This window comes from Salmo salar, chromosome 13, assembly GCF_965601325.2.
Source record: "Salmo salar chromosome 13, fSalSal1, whole genome shotgun sequence".
In the NCBI taxonomy this organism is placed as follows: Eukaryota; Metazoa; Chordata; class Actinopteri; order Salmoniformes; family Salmonidae; genus Salmo; species Salmo salar.
The window spans coordinates 68,358,805-68,378,357 of NC_138303.1; the positions used below are offsets into that span (position 1 = coordinate 68,358,805).

Sequence of the window (19,553 nt, forward strand, 5' to 3'; positions counted from 1 at the left end):
CCTGTCTTAGGTCAGTTAGGATCACCACTATATTTTAAGAATGGGAAATTTCAGAATAATAGTTGAGAGAATTATTTATTGCAGCTTTTAATTCTTTTATCACATTCCCAGTGGGTTAGAAGTTTACATACACTCAAATAGTATTTGGTAGCATTGCCTTTAAAATTGTTTAACTTGGGTCAAACATTTTGGGTAGCCTTCCACAAGCTTCCCACAATAAGTTGGCTGAATTTTGTCCCATTCCTCCTGACAGAGCTGGTGTAAATGAGTCAGGTTTGTAGGCCTCCTTGATCGCACATGCTTTTTCAGTTCTGCTCACAAATTTTCTGTAGGATTGAGGTCAGGGCTTTGTGATGGCCACTCCAATACCTCGACTTTGGAAGTATGCTTGGGGTCATTGTCCATTTGGAAGACCCATTTGAGACCAAGCTTTAACTTCCTGACTGATGTCTTGAGATGCTGCTTCAATACATCTACATAATTTTCCTCCCTCATGATGCCATCTATTTTGTGAAGTGCACCAGTCCCTCTTGCAGCAAAGCACCCCCACAACATGATGCTGCCACCCCCGTGCTTCAAGGTTGGGATGGTGTTCTTCGGCTTGCAAGTCTCCCCCTTTTTCCTCCAAACATAACGATGGTCATTATGGCCAAACAGTTCTATTTTTGTTTCATCAGACATTTCTCCAAAAAGTACGATCTATGTCCCCATGTGCAGTTGCAAACCATAGTTTGGCTTTTTTATGGCGGTTTTGCAGCAGTGGCTTCTTCCTTGCTGAGCGGCCTTTCAGGTTATGTCGATAAAGGACTCGTTTTACTGTGGATATAGATACTTTTGTACCCGTTTCCTCCAGCATCTTCACAAGGTCCTTTGCTGTTGTTCTGGGATTGATTTGCACTTTTCGCACCAAAGTACGTTCATCTCTAGGAGACAGAACGCGTCTCCTTCCTGAGCGGTATGACGGCTGCGTGGTCCCATGGTGTTTATACTTGCGTACTATTGCGCATACTATTGTTTGTACAGATAATCATGGTACCTTCAGGCATTTGGAAATTGCTGAAATCTGATGTCTTGGTTGATTTCATTTGATTTTCCCCATGATGTCAAGTAAAGAGGAACCGAGTTTGAAGGTTGGCCTTGAAATACATCCACAGGTACACCTCCAATTGACTCAAATTATGTCAATTAGCCTATCAGAAGCTTCTAAAGCCATGACATTTTCTGGAATTTTCCAAGCTGTTTAAATGCACAGTCAACTTAGTGTATGTAAATTTCTGACCCACTGGAATTGTGATACAGTGAATTATAAGTGAAATAATCTATCTGTAAACAATTGTTGGAAAAATTACTTGTGTCATGCACAAAGTAGATGTTAACTATAGTTTTGGCAAGTCAGTTAGGACAAGTAATTTGTGGAGTGGTTGAAAAACAAGTTTTAATGACTCCAACCTAAGTATGTAAACTTCCGACTTCAACTGTACTTACTGAAACGCTCGTTTTTCGCTTTCCATTACAAAACGTTTTGCTATGGTATGCCCTAATGAACACGACACTAAACCGTCATCTGTGTGTAGAGCCCTACGGGCCCTGGTCAAAGTAGTGCAGCACAATATAGGGAAGAGGTTGCCATTTCAGAAGCAGCCATGGACTCATTCACCTGTACTATGTAGAGCTTACTGGTTTTCTGTTCTACCTGATAATTAATTGCACACACACACACACACCCACACACACACACACACACACACACACACACACACACACACACACACACACACACACACACACACACACACACACACACACACACACACACACACACACACACACACACACACACACACCTTGTCCCAGTTTGAAATCAGTCCCTGATTAGAGATGAACAATGAAAAAATACAGTGCAACTGGCTTCGAGGTCCAGAGTTGAGTTAAACCAGAGCAGCACCGCCGGAAATACCGCGGGCCGGCAGTAAGGTTGAGCCTTGAGGAACTTAAATAGCGTCACAAATTAAACATAGAACATACATGTTTACATTTATTTATTTTTGGACTTTAGCATGCGATAGTTTTGGGGGGGAGGGGGGGGGTACCGTTGACAATATATTGTATTGTTTTGACAATATCGCAATATTATTTTCACACTAGTTGGCAGTACCTGCACCAAAACCCCAGTATTTTTCCTTCATAGCTTGTTCTCCATCTTTTTAAAATAGGGAGCAAATTTGTTTCTAGCACTTTTATTTCCATGACTGATCAATCGCAATACATACAGAATCATGAGAATCGCAATACATATCGTAGCGGTGTAACAGTGTTGCTTCAGTCTCTCTCCTCGCCCCTACCTGGGCTCGAACCAGGGACCCTCGAAGCATCGTTACATATTGCTCCACAAAAGCCGCGGCCCTTGCAGAGCAAGGGAAACAACTACTTCGAAGTCTCAGAGCAAGTGACGTCACAGATTGAAACTCTATTAGCGCGCACCCCGCTAACTAGCTAGCCATTTCACACCGGTTACGTCGGCACCTGAGTATCATGATAATGTCGTAAGGTCTCTCAGAAATTCCCAGCCCTAGTATGCGAAGGGGCATTTGTTCGCAAAAACGTGCACACGCACGCAGCCAGGGCTATACAGAGCACATTCTCAGCTGAACAGAAAGACATGTGATCTAAATTGGGACTTAAAGTCCATGCAGGGCGGTCAGACCCATCTAGCCAACTCCTATGGTCATTGCCATACCAGAACTATTTGAGTTGGCTATACAGCGCCAACAGATGGGACCAGGCTAAAGTCAATCCACAAGGGACACACTTTAGGCCCAGTCTCTAAACCCTTTGGACTCTCTGGGTTCTGGTGTCAAAGCCCCAAACGGCAGAATCCACCGCCACAAACCCAGCCATTGTGGGAGTCACAGAGAGTGCAGCCAGCAGGGTGTGAGGGAAGAGGGGATGGCAGGATGGGGTAAGAACAAGGGACAGAGTGTCATTTCATCACTTACTGTGATTTGAATATCAAATCGGGTCATGGCAGCATGCAGGTGTTAAAGAGATGAAAAAGAGAGGGTTAGTGAAGAAGAGGCAGAAGGAGGAGGGGTAGGCTAGAGGAAAAGGAGAGTTTGAGTCCACTGTGACCCACTTTGATTTAACAGTCTAACTCTAGTCTCTAATTTGGCGCCAAAAAACAGAGGATGCCATTTAACCTGCACAGGCCCAATAAAGCCATCTGCTGCTTTTACCAAGGTCCTGTTCATTAGGGCAAACATTTTGAAACATTTTGCAACGGAAAATGAATTAGTATTGTTTGTCTCTTTTCTTCCATTTGATGCCTAATGCACACAACCTAATAGTTCAGAGACCAAAGCAGAAAGCCGAGTGAGAAGAATACTGTTGTATTATCACAACTGTCTGTCATTGAAACATATTGGGAAAGTCCTATTGATTGCATGTACCGCCAATCCTCATAGCTGAACAACTATACAGTGTGTGCTCTTAGTGTAAGGCGAAGGTGCCCTTAGATGCTGATTTTGAGTCAGTTTTTCATTTTCCCGACTAATGGTCAAAGGGACAATCTGCCGTTCAAACAATAACAAAGTGGTCACACCCCACCACTGACTTGGTAAACTGATGGTGCCACTCAAATTCATGGGCAGAGCTATGGATGCAAGGACTGACTATCTGTGAGATCTAATTTACAGTTTTAACCATGTTATGAGCCTATAGTATTGTATTTTTTTTTAAATTACAATGTTTACAAACATTGGAGTAAACACAAGTATGAGGCATTTCTAAGTTCTACACTTTAACAAATCAATGGGTAGTGCCGGAGTCTGGTGTAGCGGACCACAAATTCCCCCTGGCGACGAGGGTTCGAGACCCATCTTGGCCACCCTCTGGCTATGCCCTCATCTCTACATTTCCCACTGTACTGTGAAAAATATATAATATTAATCTTTCAAAATATGTTTTACAAAATAATCAAATGGGTATTTACATTAATATAAAAGTAAAAACAATTATGTAGCAATCACAGAGTGCCACTTTATGGTTAGGATTGGGTGAGGGGAAGCTGATCCTAGGGGAAAATTCCCACCACCAGAGATTTTTATATAACTAACCCAAGATATACCACAGCCTGTCATTTCCAATGGGAGCAAATTAATCATAGCGCAGGCAAGCAGATCCAAGTACGTGCTAGCGGGATGCCATTGGCGCGTTCTAGCATGTAGTGGCATATTTCCGTTAGGGAACGCCTAAGGGAACGCCTACTCTCTCGTATGCAATAACTAAATTCGCCCTTGCGTGCTTAAACAACGCAATTTTTGAAAACTTTGGCAAAGGGTAAAGTCTACAAAACTTAGTGCACTCAGTTCTTAACAGATTTCAGTTTTGGGAAAAAAACTGAATTGAGATTAAATGTTTTGGCGATGACAGGAATCCATCTCGCTCCATCTTCTCCCACTGGGCTTCCTCTCATCACCACCGGATGCCCCTGAGCAAGGCAGTTAACCCACTGTTCCCCATGCGCCGAAGACGTGGATGTCGATGAAGGCAGCCCCCCGCACCTCTGATTCAGAGGGGTTGGGTTAAATGCGGAAGACACATTTCAATTGAATGCATTCAGTTGTACAACTGACTAGGTAACACCCCTTTCCCTTTATACATCCGGTTAAACATCTGCCTCATTGCTCTCTGTGCCAGTGTGTGTGCTCTTTAGGGAAATCAAAACGGCTATAATCGAATTACTTATTATGAAAAAAAAGAAGCCACAAACACGTTCTAGGTAGACGGGGTGTTCGTCAGTTGCCATACCCCATTTGTGTCAAAGTACAATGAGTTGTGTTCTTTTATGGGTCTTTGGGCACCAATGTTGTACTGGAGTGTCAGTTGACTAACTGTCGCAGTCTGTTGTGCAAAGGCACAATTCACGTCAGCCTCCTTTGTCCTCTTTCATCTGTTGGCTGGATGTCGTTTGGGTGGTGGACCATTCTTGATACACATGGGAAACTGTTGAGGGTGAAAAACTCAGCAGCATTGCAGTTCTTGACGCTAGCCTTGGGCGGTATACCGTATACCGGGGTATAAGGAAGATAGCCACAGGACAGTTTTTCAATACCGCCAACACTATTTATTTTAAGTTTTTGAATACTAGTAGTTACTTTTTAAGTAAATACCTGCAGTTAACTTGTGCAATATATTACGATAAAGATGATTGCGTTCATTTCATTTCCCACATTTTTCATTATGAAGCTTACTGGTAGCCCTCATTCGCGTGGTGTTTGCTCACTCACTTGTGCAGCATGCTCCAGGTGATCTAACTACTTATAACTACTGTTAACTGTCTAAAATGTACTAAATGTTCTGCAGTTCTGCATTTTGTTTGCTAATTTAGTAGCTAGTTAGCTATCTAGCTAAGTGGTTAGCTGTTTCTAAAACCAAGCTTCACTTGTTAGCCTAATAGCAGAGAATCCCCTCCTGGATCAAGAGCCTTGCTGTCTAATATTTATTTTTGTGCGTTGTGAGTAGCATTTTTTAGTTACTTTTAAAACTTTGCGCTGGGATGTCTGTCCTGCAAATTGTTTAGGTCAAAGACTGTAAAATGCTCGCAATGTGTTCATTAGCATTTCATTAACATTCTCTATGAGATATTACATGTACTTGTTAGCCTCTGTAATCTGAAGGTTTGCAGTGCTATGTGGGGTATGAAAATAGCATCCCTTCTGTTCAGTGCAAGTATTACCGAATATCCCGGTATGGCACAAGGTCGGCATGAAGGTATGACAATCTGGATACCGCCCAAGCCTACTTAACACACTCAAACCGGTGCGCCTGGCACCTACTACCATACCCTGTTCAAAGGCACTAAAATATTTTGTCTTGCCCATTCACCCTCTGAATGGCACACGTTCTCAATCCATGTCTCAATTGTATCAAGGCTTAAACATCCTTCTTTAACCTGTCTCCTCCCCTTCATCTACACTAGATTTAATTAGTGACATCAATAAGGGATCATAGCTTTCACCTGGATTCACATGGTCAGTCTGTCATGGAAAGAGCAAGTGCTCCTAATGTTTTGTACACTCAGTGTATATTACTGAGTGGGGGACATGTCAAATCAAAATCACACTTTATTCGTCACATTCTTCGTAAACAACAGGTGTGGACTACTTACGGGCCCTTGCAGAAAGAAAAGAGAAATAATAGGAAAGTAAAAGACGTAATATTAAAAAGTAATAGATACAATGAGTAATGACAACTTTGCTATACTTAAAAAAAACATTTTTATTTAGGTAGATATGTACATATAACTAGGAATAAAGTGACAGTAAACCGTAGTAGCACCGTATGTGATGAGTAAAAAAAAGTTATTGCAAAAAAGGGTCAATCGAGATAGTTAACCAAATAGCTACCCAGACTATTTAACAAACTATTTAGCAGTCTTATTGCTTGTGGGGTAGAAGCTGTTCAGGGTCTTGTTGGTTCCAGGCTTGGTGCATTGGTACTGCATGCCGTATAGTCTATGACTTGAGTGGCTAGAGTCTGACCATTTTTAGGGCCCTGCTCTGACACTGGCTGGTATAGCGATCCTGGATGGTAGGGAGCTCGGCCCCAGTGATGTACTGGGCCGTACACACTACCTTCTGCGGGGCCTCGCGGTCAGATGCCAAGCAGTTGCCATACCAAGAGGTGATGCAGCCAGTCAAGATGCTCTCAATGGTGCAGTTATAGAACTGTTTGAGGATCTGGCAATGCCAAATAGTTTCAGCCTCCTGAGGGGGAAGAGGCGTTGTTGTGCCCTCTTCACGACTGTGTTGGTGTGTTTGGACCATGATAGAGTCTTAGTGATGTGGACACCGAGGAACTTGAAGCTCTCGACCTGCTTTACTACAGCCTCGTCAATGTGAAGGGGGGCGTGCTCGGTCCTCAGTTTCCTGTAGTCCACGATCAGCTCCTTTGTCTTGCTGACGCTGAGGGAAAGGTTATTGTCCTGGCACCACACTGCCAGGTCTCTGACCTCTTCCCTTTAGGCGGTTTCATCATCGGTGATCAGGCCTACCACCATTGCGTCATCGGCAAACTTAATGATGGTGTTGGAGTCGTGCAAAGCCACGCAGTCGTGGGTGAATAGGGAGTCCATAAGGGGACTAAGCACGCACCCCTGAGGGGTCCCCATGCTGAGGATCAGCGTGGCAGATGTGTTGTTGCCTCCACTCACCACCTGGGGGCATCCCGTCAGGAAGTCCAGTTGCAGAGGGAGATGTTCAGTACCAGGGTCCTTAGCTTAGTGATGAGCTTGGAGGGCACTATTGTGTTGAACACTGAGCTGTAGTCAATGAACAGCATTCTCACATAGATGTTCCTTTTGTCCAAGCTGGAAAAGGCAGTGTTGAATGCAATAGAGATTGCATCATCTGTGGATCTGTTGGGGCGGTATGCAAATTGGACTGGGTCCAGGGTGTCTGGGATGATGGTCTTGATGTGAGCCATGAGCAGCCTTTCAAAGCATTTCATGGCTACAGATGTGAGTGCTATGGGGCGACAGTCATTTCGACAGGCTACCTTGGTGTTCTTGGGCACGGGGACAATGGTGGTCTTCTTGAAACATGTAGGTGTTAAGACTGTTGGGAGTGTGTGCGTCTGTGGCTGCGCTGCACTTTACAAAGCGGTTTCATAACTGTAATGCTATCTGACAGTTTCTCTGAACTCACCGTGTGTGACCTGAAGCAGGGTCATATTCACTAAGCAACAAAGGGAAGAAAACAGACAAACAGGGATGGACTACCTGGGATCTATTCATTAGTGCACATTGTTGCGAAACATTTTGCAATGAAAAATGTGTTTAGAAAACTTTAAGTAGGTCCCTCCCAGTTCTGTTCTGTTTGCTATCATTTAGTTCCTAGTAAGTACACACACACAGTGACAGGATATCAACAGCAGGGCTGTGTGATGACCTTTAACCTCTATTGGGATGCCAGCACATTGCTGTGATGTCCTGAGTGTCTTGGTAAGAGAGAGAGAGACCTATACAGAGAGACAGAGTGAAGACAGCTAATCTCTGCAAGAGTAGCCTAAGTATATATTCTTCCAGTAAGTTTTGTTGGTATAGTCTGGCTAAGTCAATTCTAGTTAAGTGCTGCCCTTCTACATAGTAGCCTGTTTAATCATTGATTTGAACTACTGAATACTAAGTACTTGTGCCTGCGAAGTGTTGGGAACATTGACTGGTTTCAGATCGCTTTCTGATAATTGGCAGATGAGTGTTAGAGAGGGTGTTTTTCTTCACCTCTGCCAGGCAATCATCAATTAGTTATAGTACTTCAGTTGCCCCTATTTTCTCAGAGGTGTCGTTGTCATGCGTCGGCGTTGTCACCCAAAACAAAGATGTTCTGCAGAGTTATTCGAGGAAGGAAAGTGCCAAAGTCTTCAAGGCACTCTCACTTCAGTATCTTGCGTAGTTATTTTCAGATTCTCATTTTTCTCTTTTGGAACTTTGTCAAGTATGTGTGTGATTTCTCTCTCTGTTCGCTCCTCTCAGTATGTTTTACAGACGCTCCCCACCCAGTGGATGCAACCCTTCTAATCTAGTGTACCCTGTGAGCACAACCCATAATTTCCAGACGATGGCTCACCATTCATCGTACTGGGCAATGTCAACCTCCTGGCACCTGACTTCGACTCATTTCTTTCCACCTCTATTTCCTCTCCTTGCCATTTTGAACTCACCCTGACCTCCCAGTCGCCTCCCACTCATAATGCAGGCAATATGCTTGACCTCATCTTTACTAGGGGCCGTTCGCTGACTGATCTCACTGCAACCCCCATCCATGTATCTGATCCCTACTTAGTTTTTTTTCTCTCCACTCCCCTCCAACCTTACCCACTCAGCCCCTACCCAGATGGTCATCTGTCGTCGCAAACTTTGTTCTCTCTCTCCTACTACCCCCCTCTGCTATCCCATAATCTCCTCCTTCCGCTAAATCGTTCTCCCACCTGTCTCCTGACTCTGCCTCTTCGACCCTCCCTTTCCGCCTCTGACTCCCACAGTCCCCTTTCCTCCCAGGCGGCTCAACCCTCCCCTCCTGCTCTGTGGCTGAGTGACTCACTGCTCTGTAGCTGAGTCGTCACAGAACAGGGCAGCAGGCAGCTGAATGACAATTTGGGAAAACGAAACTCCACAAGGACCTAGCATTCCTCCTTTCTACCTTCTCTTCTGTATCCACTTCTAAAGGCACTTCCTATCACTCTAAATTCCAAGCCTCTGCCTCCAATCCCATACAATCTTTTCCACCTTCTCCCTCATTAATTCTCCATCACTTCCCCCACTGCAGACGGCTTTGTCAACCACTTTGAAAAAAAGGTTGACAACATCCGCTCCTCATTCACTCAGCCTACTAAGTCCAATGGTCCTACTCACACAGAACTACCCTACGCCTTGACCTCTTTCTCCAGATGAAATCCTACAACTAGTGATGTCCAGCCACCTGACAACCTGCCCACTGGACCCCATCCCTCTTCCCTTGTCCATACTATATCTGGAGATCTACTCCCATTTCTCACCACCTCATCCCTGACCACTGGCTGCATTCCCTCTGACTTCAAGATTGCCAGTCGCTCCCCATCACAAGAAACCAACACTCGACCCATCTCATGTGAAAAAAAATACAGACCAGTTTCCCTTCCTTCTTTACTTTCCAAAACATTTGAACGTGCCGTCTCTGACCAACTCTCTCGTTATCTCGCTCAAAACGATCTTCTAGATCATAACCAGTCAGGCTTCAATATGGGTCACTTAATGGGGACTGCTCAGCCAAAGTAGACTCTCTCTCCTCTGTTCTCATCATCCTGGATCTATCCACTGCCATCGACAGTGTGAACCATCAGATCCACCTCTCTACCCTCTCAGGGCAGGGCATCTCAGGCTCTGCACACTCCTGGATTGCATCCTGACTGGCACGACGCTCCTACCAGGTGGCTCGGAGAGAATCTGTACCACATGCCCTCACTACTGGTGTCCCCCAGGGCTTGGTTCTAGGCCCTCTTTTCTCTATACACCACGTCACTCGGCTCTGTCATATCCGCTCATGGTCTCTCCTATCATTGCTATGCGGATGACACTTAACTACTTTTCTCATTCCCCCCTTCTGACACCTAAGTGGTGACCCGCATCTCTGCGTGCCTAGCAGATATCTCAGCTTGGATGTCAAGCTCAACCTCGGCAAGACAGAGCTGCTCTTCCTCCTGGGGACGGCCTGCCCACTCACTCCATGACCTCTCCATCACGGTCGACAATTCCACTGGGTCCCCCTCCCAAAGTGCAAGAACCTTGGCGTGATCCTGGACAACACACTGTCGTTCTTTAAAAACATAAAAGCAGTTATTCACTCCTGCAGATTGATGTTCTACAATATCAGTAGAGTACAACTTTTCCTCACACATAAAGCTGCGCAGGTTCTATTCCAGGCACTTGTCATATGGGCTCCCCGCTGTGCCATCAAACCCCTGCAACTTATTCAGAATGTCACAGCCTGTCTGGTGTTCAACCTTCCCAAGTACTCCCATGCTCCTCCGTATACTCCACTGGCTCCAGTTGAAGCTCGCATTGACTACAGGACCATGGTGATTGCCTAAAGAACAGCAAGGGGAACTGCTCCTCCCTACCTTCAGGTTATTCTCAAACCCTACATCCAAACCCGAGTACTCCGCTCTGCCACCTCTGGTCTCTTTGCCGTCCCACCCCTACGGGAGGTCAGCTCCCGCTCAGCCCAGTCAAAGCTCTTCTGTCCTGGCACCCCAATGATGGAACCAGCGTCCGCCTGATGCTAGGACAGCAGAGTCCCTGCCCATCTTCCTGAAAACATCTGAAATACTGCCTCTTCAAAGAGTGTCTTAAATAAGACATCTCTTAACCTGTTGGGGATAGGGGGCAGTATTGACACGGCTGGATAAAAAAACGTACCCGATTTAATCTGGTTACTACTCCTGCCCAGTAACTAGAATATGCATATAATTATTGGCTTTGGATAGAAAACACTCCAAAGTTTCTAAAACTGTTTGAATGGTGTCTGAGTATAACAGAACTCAAATGGCAGGTCAAAACCTGAGAGATTCCTTTACATGGTCATCTGTCTGGCCTGTCTGACCATTTATTGTCTTTCTTTGACATCTCATCCCATTACAAAGGATCTCTGCGGTAACGTGACACTTCCCACGGCTCCAATAGGCTCTCAGAGCCCGGGAAAAACCTGAATGTCGTCATTTCAGCCCCAGGCTGAAACACATTATCGCCTTTCTCAAGTGGCCGATCAAGGGACTGTGGGCTTAGGCGCGTGCAGTGGCCGCCCCCGTCTTTGTGTTTTTTCCTCTGTTTGCCGAAAAGGAGATTCCCGGTCGGAATATTATCGCTTTTTTACGAGATAAATTGCATAAAAATTGATTTTAAACAGCGGTTGACATGCTTCGAAGTACGGTAATGGAATATTTAGAATTTTTTTGTCACGAATTGCGCCATGCGCACGACCCTGATTTACTATTTCGGATAGTGTCTGGGACGCACGAACAAAACACCGCTATTCGGATATAAGGATGGATTATTTTGGACCAAACCAACATTTGTTATTGAAGTAGCAGTCCTGGGAGTGCATTCTGACGAAGACAACAAAAGGTAATCAAACTTTTGTAATAGTAAATCTGATTTTGATGAAGGCTAAACTTGCCGGGTGTCTAAATAGCTAGCCCGTGATGGCTGGGCTATGTACTTAGAATATTGCAAAATGTGCTTTCACCAAAAAGCTATTTTAAAATCGGACATATCGAGTGCATAGAGGAGTTCTGTATCTATAATTCTTAAAATAATTGTTATGCTTTTTGTGAACGTTTATCGTGAGTAATTTAGTAAATTGTTAGTAAATTCCCCGGAAGTTTGCGGGGGGTATGCTAGTTCTGAACGTCACATGCTAATGTAAAAAGCTGTTTTTTGATATAAATATGAACTTGATTGAACAAAACATGCATGTATTGTACAACATAATGTCCTAGGGTTGTCATCTGATGAAGATCAAAAGGTTAGTGCTGCATTTAGCTGTCTTCTGGGTTTTTGTGACATTATATGCTAGCTTGAAAAATGGGTGTCTGATTATTTCTGGCTGGGTACTCTGCTGACATAATCTAATGTTTTGCTTTCGTTGTAAAGCCTTTTTGAAATCGGACAGTGTGGTTAGATTAACGAGAGTCTTGTCTTTAAATAGCTGTAAAATAGTCATATGTTTGAGAAATTGAAGTAATAGGATTTTTAAGGTATTTGAAAATCGCGCCACTGGATTACACTGGCTGTTACGTAGGTGGGACGATTACGTCCCGCCTAGCCCATAGAGGTTAATGTGTGTGCATCTATAGCAGCTCACAGGATTGGCTTTAGGGCAGTTAGAGACAGGCGGCACAACACAGCTACTAGCACAATAACGCTATTCATGAATAGACAATGTGGTGATGGGAATTGTTCAGTGTCCTCCTTCAGCAGGCTCACAGTGTGTGCACAAAATACTTGGTTTTCATGTGTGGCACCCTGAATCTTTAGCCGACTAGATAGTGTTGGTTGGAGAGTAGGTGTGAGAAATTGTCTTTGAGGCATTCTGTCTTGGCGGTGACTCTTGATATAAAGAAGAATGTGGTACATATGAATGGCATGCGAGCAGGGTATGAATGAAATCCTCAAAATCCCCCCCCCCCCCCCCCCCCACCCCCACAAAAGTGGCTGGGTAGTACCTGGTTGGGGTTACTCCCAAGCCAGGACCCTCTTTTAATCACAGTAATGGTTCACATTCCACACGGGGATGCAACGCCAGAATAGACCAAAGCAGGAGCATAGGGGGATTTTGAAACAGTACATTTATATTCACAGGAAGCTGTGGCCAAAACAACTCCACAATGAGGAAGTGGGCCACACAAAAACACCACAACTGAGACCGAAGACTTTAGAGCTGACACACATAGCATCGAATGAGGATCTAGTGGTCGTCTGATTTAGGGACCACCTGCTGTAGCGTATGACTACCAACATTTTCACGCGATTCTACATGTAAAGTAGGTGCGCACTCGGTTCGCAAATTACGTTCAGGAGGTGCTAAGTACTCTCAGCCAGAAAATGTGTCTGAGCCCTTAGTGGTCCTCTCAGATAGAGGAGTAATCCATCAGACCACAACTGAGCGCTTATCCTCCCAACGACGCCAACCTTAACTATACCCAAACCTCGTATGGTGGCGCAGTTGGTGTCTTTGTGGGTCATTATTGGGAGATTCTTTTTTTGGCGACACAAATGAGAAGACGACAGCAATGCCACAATATAATGTCATCCATATGCAGAAATGAACACGCCTCCAGAGTGATAGAGAGAGCGAACTAAGAATGGCGAGAGAGAGAGAACACTCACCTGGGCATAGTCCCTCTCTACAGCGGCTTTCTTCTGACTGAATGTCCTACAAGGAACAAAGGTAGAACAGAATTATATACACCACATGATAATTAGCTGGGAAAAGAGACTGAATGGACACTACAAGACTATATAAGTTAAGCAAGGCATGGTACATTTAGATTTAAAAGCTAATGACATGCTAGGCATCATAACTACATGACCAAGAGCACGGGGACACCTACTCGTCCAACATCTAAGTTCAATATCATGGGCATTAATATGGAGTTGGTTCCCCCTTTTCTGCTATAACAGCCTCCACTCTTCTGGGAAGGCTTTCCAATAGATGTTGGAACATTGCTGCGGGGACTTGCTTCCATTCATCCACCAGAGCATTAGTGAGGTTGAGCACTGAAGTTGGGCGATTAGGTCTGGCTCTCAGTCGGCGTTCCAATTAATCTCAAAGGTTTTCGATGGCGTAGAGGTCAGGGCTCTGTGCAGGCCAGTCAAGTTCTTCCACACTGATCTTGACAAACCATTTCTGTACGGACCTCACTTTGTGCACGGGGGCAGTGTCATGCTGAAACAGGAAAGGGCCTTCCCCAAACTGTTGCCACAAAGTGGGCTCCCGAGTGGCGCAGTGGTATAAGGCACTGCATCTCAGTGCTAGAGGTGTCACTACAGACACCCTGGTTCGAATCCAGGCTGTGTCACAACTGGCCGTGATTGGCCCAGCGTCGTCCGGCTTTATCCGGTGTAGGCCGTTATTGTAAATAAGAATTTGTTCTTAACCTCTCTAGGGTAGGGGGCAGTATTTGCACGGCTGGATAAAAAACGTACCCGATTTAATCTGGTTATTACTACTGCCCAGAAACTAGAATATGCATATAATTGTTTGATTTGGATAGAAAACACCCTAAAGTTTCTAAAACTGTTTGAATGGTGTCTGTGAGTATAACAGAACTCATATGGCAGGCAAAAACCTGAGAAGATTCCTTACAGGAAGTGCCCTCTCTGACCATTTCTTGGCCTTCTACACTGTCTTTATTGAAAACTGAGGATCTCTGCTGTAACGTGACACTTCCTACGGCTCCCATAGGCTCTCAGAAGGCGGCAGAACGTTGAATGATGACTTTGCAGGCCATGGCTAAAAAACAGTAGCGCATTTGGTAAGTGGTCGATCAGAAAACAATGAGACTGGCGCGCGCGTGCACGAGAAGAGTCCATTTTAGATTTTTAGTCTTTGAACAAAAACAGGGTTTCCCGGTCGGAATATTATCGCTTTTTTACGAGAAAAATCGAATAAAAATTTATTTTAAACAGCGGTTGACATGCTTCGAAGTACGGTAGTGGAATATTTCGATTTTTTTTTGTCACGATACGCGCCGGCGCGTCACCCTTCGGATAGTGTCTTGAACACACGAACAAAACAGAGGATATTTGAACATAACTATGGATTATTTTGAACCAAACCAACATTTGTTATTGAAGTAGAAGTCCTGGGAGTGCATTCTGACGAAGAACAGCAAAGGTAATCCAATTTTTCTTATAGTAAATCTGAGTTTGGTGAGTGCCAAACTTGGTGGGTGTCAAAATAGCTAGCCCGTGATGGCGAGCTATCTACTCAGAATATTGCAAAATGTGCTTTTACCGAAAATCTATTTTAAAATCGGACATAGCGATTGCATAAAGGAGTTCTGTATATATAATTCTTAAAATAATTATGTTTTTTGTGAACGTTTATCGTGAGTAATTTAGTAAATTCACCGGAAGTTTGCGGTGGGTATGCTAGTTCTGAACGTCACATGCTAATGTAAAACGCTGGTTTTTGATATAAATATGAACTTGATTGAACAAAACATGCATGTATTGTATAACATAATGTCCTAGGAGTGTCATCTGATGAAGATCAAAGGTTAGTGCTGCATTTAGCTGTGGTTTGGGTTTATGTGACATTATATGCTAGCTTGAAAAATGGGTGTCTGATTATTTCTGGCTGGGTACTCTGCTGACATAATCTAATGTTTTGCTTTTGTTGTAAAGCCTTTTTGAAATCGGACAGTGTAGTTAGATTAACGAGAGTCTTGTCTTTAAATAGCTGTAAAATAGTAATATGTTTGAGAAATTGAAGTAATAGCATTTCTAAGGTATTTGAATATCGCGCCATGGGATTCCACTGGCTGTTGAGTAGGTGGGACGATTTCGTCCCACATACCCTAGAGAGGTTAACTGACTTGCCTTGTTAAATAGAAAATAAAGCACAGAATTGTCTAGAATGTTATTGGCTGATCTAGCATTACTGGAACTAAGTGGCCTAACCATGAAAAACAGCCATCCACCAAACTTTACAGTTGGCACTATGCATTGGGGCAGGTAGCTTACTCCTGGCATCCGCCAAACCCAGATTTGTCTGTTGGACTGCCAGATGGTGAAGCTGCCAGAAAATGCGTTTCCACTGCTTCAGAGTCCAATGGAGTCCAATGGCGGCAAGCTTTACACCACTCCATTGCACATGGTGATCTTAGGCTTGTGTGCGGCTGCTTGGCCATGGAAACCCATTTCATGAAGCTCCTGACGAACAGTCCTTATGCTGACGTTGCTTCAAGAGGCAGTTTGGAACTCGGTAATAAGTGTTGCAACCGATGACAGATGATTTTTACACGCTTCAGCCCTTGGTGGTCCCGTTCTGTGAGCTTGAGTGACCTACCACTTCACGGCTGAGCCATTGTTGCTCCTAGGCATTTCCACTTCACAATAACAGCACTTACAGTTGACCGGGGCATCTCTAACAGGACAGAAATTTTACGAACTGACTTGTTGGAAAGGTGGCATCCTATGACGGTGCCAAGTCGATAGACACTGAGCTCTTCAGCAAGGCCAAGGAGATTGCATGGCTGTGTGCTCAATTTTATACACCTGTCAGCAATGGGTGGCTGAAATAGCCAAATCCACTAATTTGAAGGGGTGTCCACATACTTTTGTATATTTAGTGTATCAATCCGATATCTAATGAATGTGATGGCTTGTTAAATAAATGATAAATTGCGACAAATCGTTTGATTGATCAAAATAGTATAGTGGTGCATATAACTATGCAGTGTAGACGTGCTGTAATATTTTTACTCCATTCTATTTCACTGCTTATCAAGGTCATATTCATTAGGGCATGCAACGGAAAACACTTACAACAGAAAACAAAGATTCAAATGCATTATTGGTTAAAATAGTCCCTCCCTGTTTGTCTGTTTTCTTCCGTTTGATGTCTAATGAATAATCCCCAGGGTCCCTGTTGTGTTATTGTTTGGAGTCTTTACAGTTCCAGGAGTGAGCGGAGTATGGCACAGCTTGTTCTCCCTCACGGGTAAACAGTTGGAGAACCACAGTGTCTACTGGCCTATGTCCTTCCCTCCAATCTCACAACAAAAACAATGAGAATTCTTTCAGTAACTGTACTTATTTTTCCTCCCGTTCCCGGGCCACTAGTCCCTCCTTTTTCCTGGTCTCTCTCCCTATTCCAGGCTCTGTTCTATGCAACTGAATCCAGGACTTCCTGACAGGCAAACCCCAGGTGGTGAGGGTTGACAACAACACCTCTGCCACACTGACCTGCAACACCCAGGGGTGTGTGCTCAGCCCCCTCTTGTAAACCCACGACTGTGTGGCCATGCACGACTCCAACACCATCATTAAGTTTGCCAACAACATGACAGTGGTGGGCCTGATCGCCGACGGCTACGAGACAGCCTACAGGGAGGTGGTTAGAGCCCTGGCAGAGTGGTGCCAGGAAAAGCCTCTCTCTCAACGTCAGCAAAACCAAAGAGCTGATCATAGACTTTAGGAAACAGCGGATGCAGTGGACGGGGCGGCAGTGGAGAGGGTTAAAAGCATCAAGTTCCTCAGCGTGCACATCACAGCAGACCTAAAATGGTCCAATCACACCACCGCCGTTATAGTGTCTCTTCAACCTCAGGTGACTGAAGAAATTCTGCATGTGCCCTCGGGTCCTCAAGTAGTTCTATAGCTGCACAACTGAGAGCATCTTGACCGGCTGGATCACCGCCTGGTACAGAAACTGCACTTCCCTCATCTGGAAGGCTCTACAAAAGGTGGTGCATCACTGGGAACTTCCTGCGAGCTCCCTACCCTCCAGCCTCCTTGATTAGAGGACGAGGGCCACAGTCAGACACCCCAGTTCTAGCCTTCTTTTCTAGCACACGTTCACTTGGCATTTTATAGTAAATTACAGTGTGTTAATATTTGTCTGAGTGCTCCAGTATACAGCAAGGCCAAACTGACACAACATATCCAGCTTCTTCTATGGTGATTTGAAGGTCCTCTTGGCCTGTTTTTCCTTTCCTTCTGCATGGGTCATGTTCATTAGAGAACATTGATTTAAAATTCTGTGCAATGGAAATGACAATACATTTCTTATTGGAGTCCAGGTAGTCCCTCTCTGTTTGGTACCTAATGAACACAACCCTGCCTCCCTATACTATATTACAGCCTGTCCCTATCATTCTCCCTGTGCCATGTTTTTTTATTTTATTCTGGTAACTTTCTCGAAATCCCATTTGCAGGATTCCAAGATTTCCCGATTATTCCATCCTTATTCCGGGAATCTTTGGGAATGTTGCAACTCTTATTTTAACACTGAAATGTATTTTTACCCAACTTCGATTTTCCTCCAAGAGTGACTGGCTGAACATTTCGGGCTTGTTCGATCTCTAGGTATTTTTCTTCTCTCCTTGTTCTCCTCTCTTTCCCCCCCAACAAACTACTTATGGCAGCCAGAACATCTGGAGTGGAGGCCCTCCTTGCTTTTCACTTCCAGCTGTTTAGTGTGGGCGGTGCCACCTCACCCAAGCCAAAGAAAAGAAAGCGAAACCCAAGAGTACCGTTACATTCCAAATAAACCCTTAGCCTCCCTCCCAGGGTACTTCATATCATAGACATGTACAACAATCATAGTGGCTAAACCCCCCCCATGTAGAATTGTCATTGATTATATCTATCCAAGCCTATCAAAACTACGCAAGTGCCTAGGTAGTAGGGGTTGATTTGGAACTGGGGATAGAGACAATTGCCATCCACCGGCTCCCTCCACCCCCAACTTCAACCCTCCCCTTACTTCAGGTCCTCTAGTAGGTCACACTCTGTCTGGTGTTTGATTTGTAGTCTGCTCATCTGCTCAGCATGAGCGTGCTTTAGCTCCTGGGTAACCTTGACCTGAGGGAGAAAAAAAATGTCAGAAGAAATGGACTAGACAACCAAATCCATCTCTGGTATATGGAGAAGAACACCGTCAACTCCTAAAAAGTGCACTGAATGTCATAAGCACAAACACATTCATTTTAACAGTCTCTGTATATGTGCATGTTTCCCAGTTGACGCATTAACAGCGGCAAGTCGTTGAATCGATCAGGGTCATGTTCATTAGGGCACACTGTAGCAAAAACAATTGCAACTGAAAACTTAGCTGGTTGAGAGAATGCCAAGAGTGTGCAAAGCTGTCATCAAGGCAAAGGGTGCCTACTTTGAAGAATCTCAATATAAAATATATTTTGATTTGTTTAACACTTTTTTGTTTACTACATGATTCCATGTGTTATTTCTAGAGGTTGACCAATTAAATCGGCATGGCCGATTAATTAGGGCCGATTTCAAGTTCTCATAAATCGGTAATCAGCATTTTTGGACGGCGATCATAGCCGATCACATTGCATTCCACGTGGAAACTGCGTGGCAGGCTGACCACCTGTCCGCCGGCCACGCCTGACCAGGCTGAACACAAAGGTAAGTTGCTAGCTAGCATTAAACTTATCTTCACATAGTCACTAGTTAACTACAAATAGTTGATGATATTACTAGGTTAACTAGCTTGTCCTGCGTTGCATATAATCAATGCGGTGCCTGTTAATTTATCATCGAATCACAGCCTACTTCGCCAAAAGGGTGATGATTTTATTTATTTCACCTTTATTCAACCAGGTAAGCTAGTTGAGAACAAGTTCTCATTTGCAACTGCGACCTGGCCAAGATAAAGCATAGCAATTCGACACATACAACAGAGTTACACATGGAATAAACAAAACATACAGTCAATAATACAGTAGAACAAAAGAAAATAAAGTCTATATACAGTGAGTGCAAATGA

The 19,553-nt window shown here is 44.3% G+C and overlaps 1 protein-coding gene across 1 annotated transcript in view; it reads right to left on the reverse strand.

Annotated features, from left to right (window-relative positions):
- Positions 1-19,553, reverse strand: part of LOC106567591 (F-BAR and double SH3 domains protein 2) — a 62,069-nt gene that overhangs the window by 29,857 nt on the left and 12,659 nt on the right. Inside the window, exons 2-3 of the mRNA XM_014137091.3 lie at positions 18,528-18,625; positions 13,421-13,466 (exon numbers count right to left, since the gene is read on the reverse strand). Of these exons, the coding sequence (XP_013992566.1) occupies positions 13,421-13,466; positions 18,528-18,625 (144 nt within the window). The remainder of the gene's footprint in view (positions 1-13,420; positions 13,467-18,527; positions 18,626-19,553) is intronic.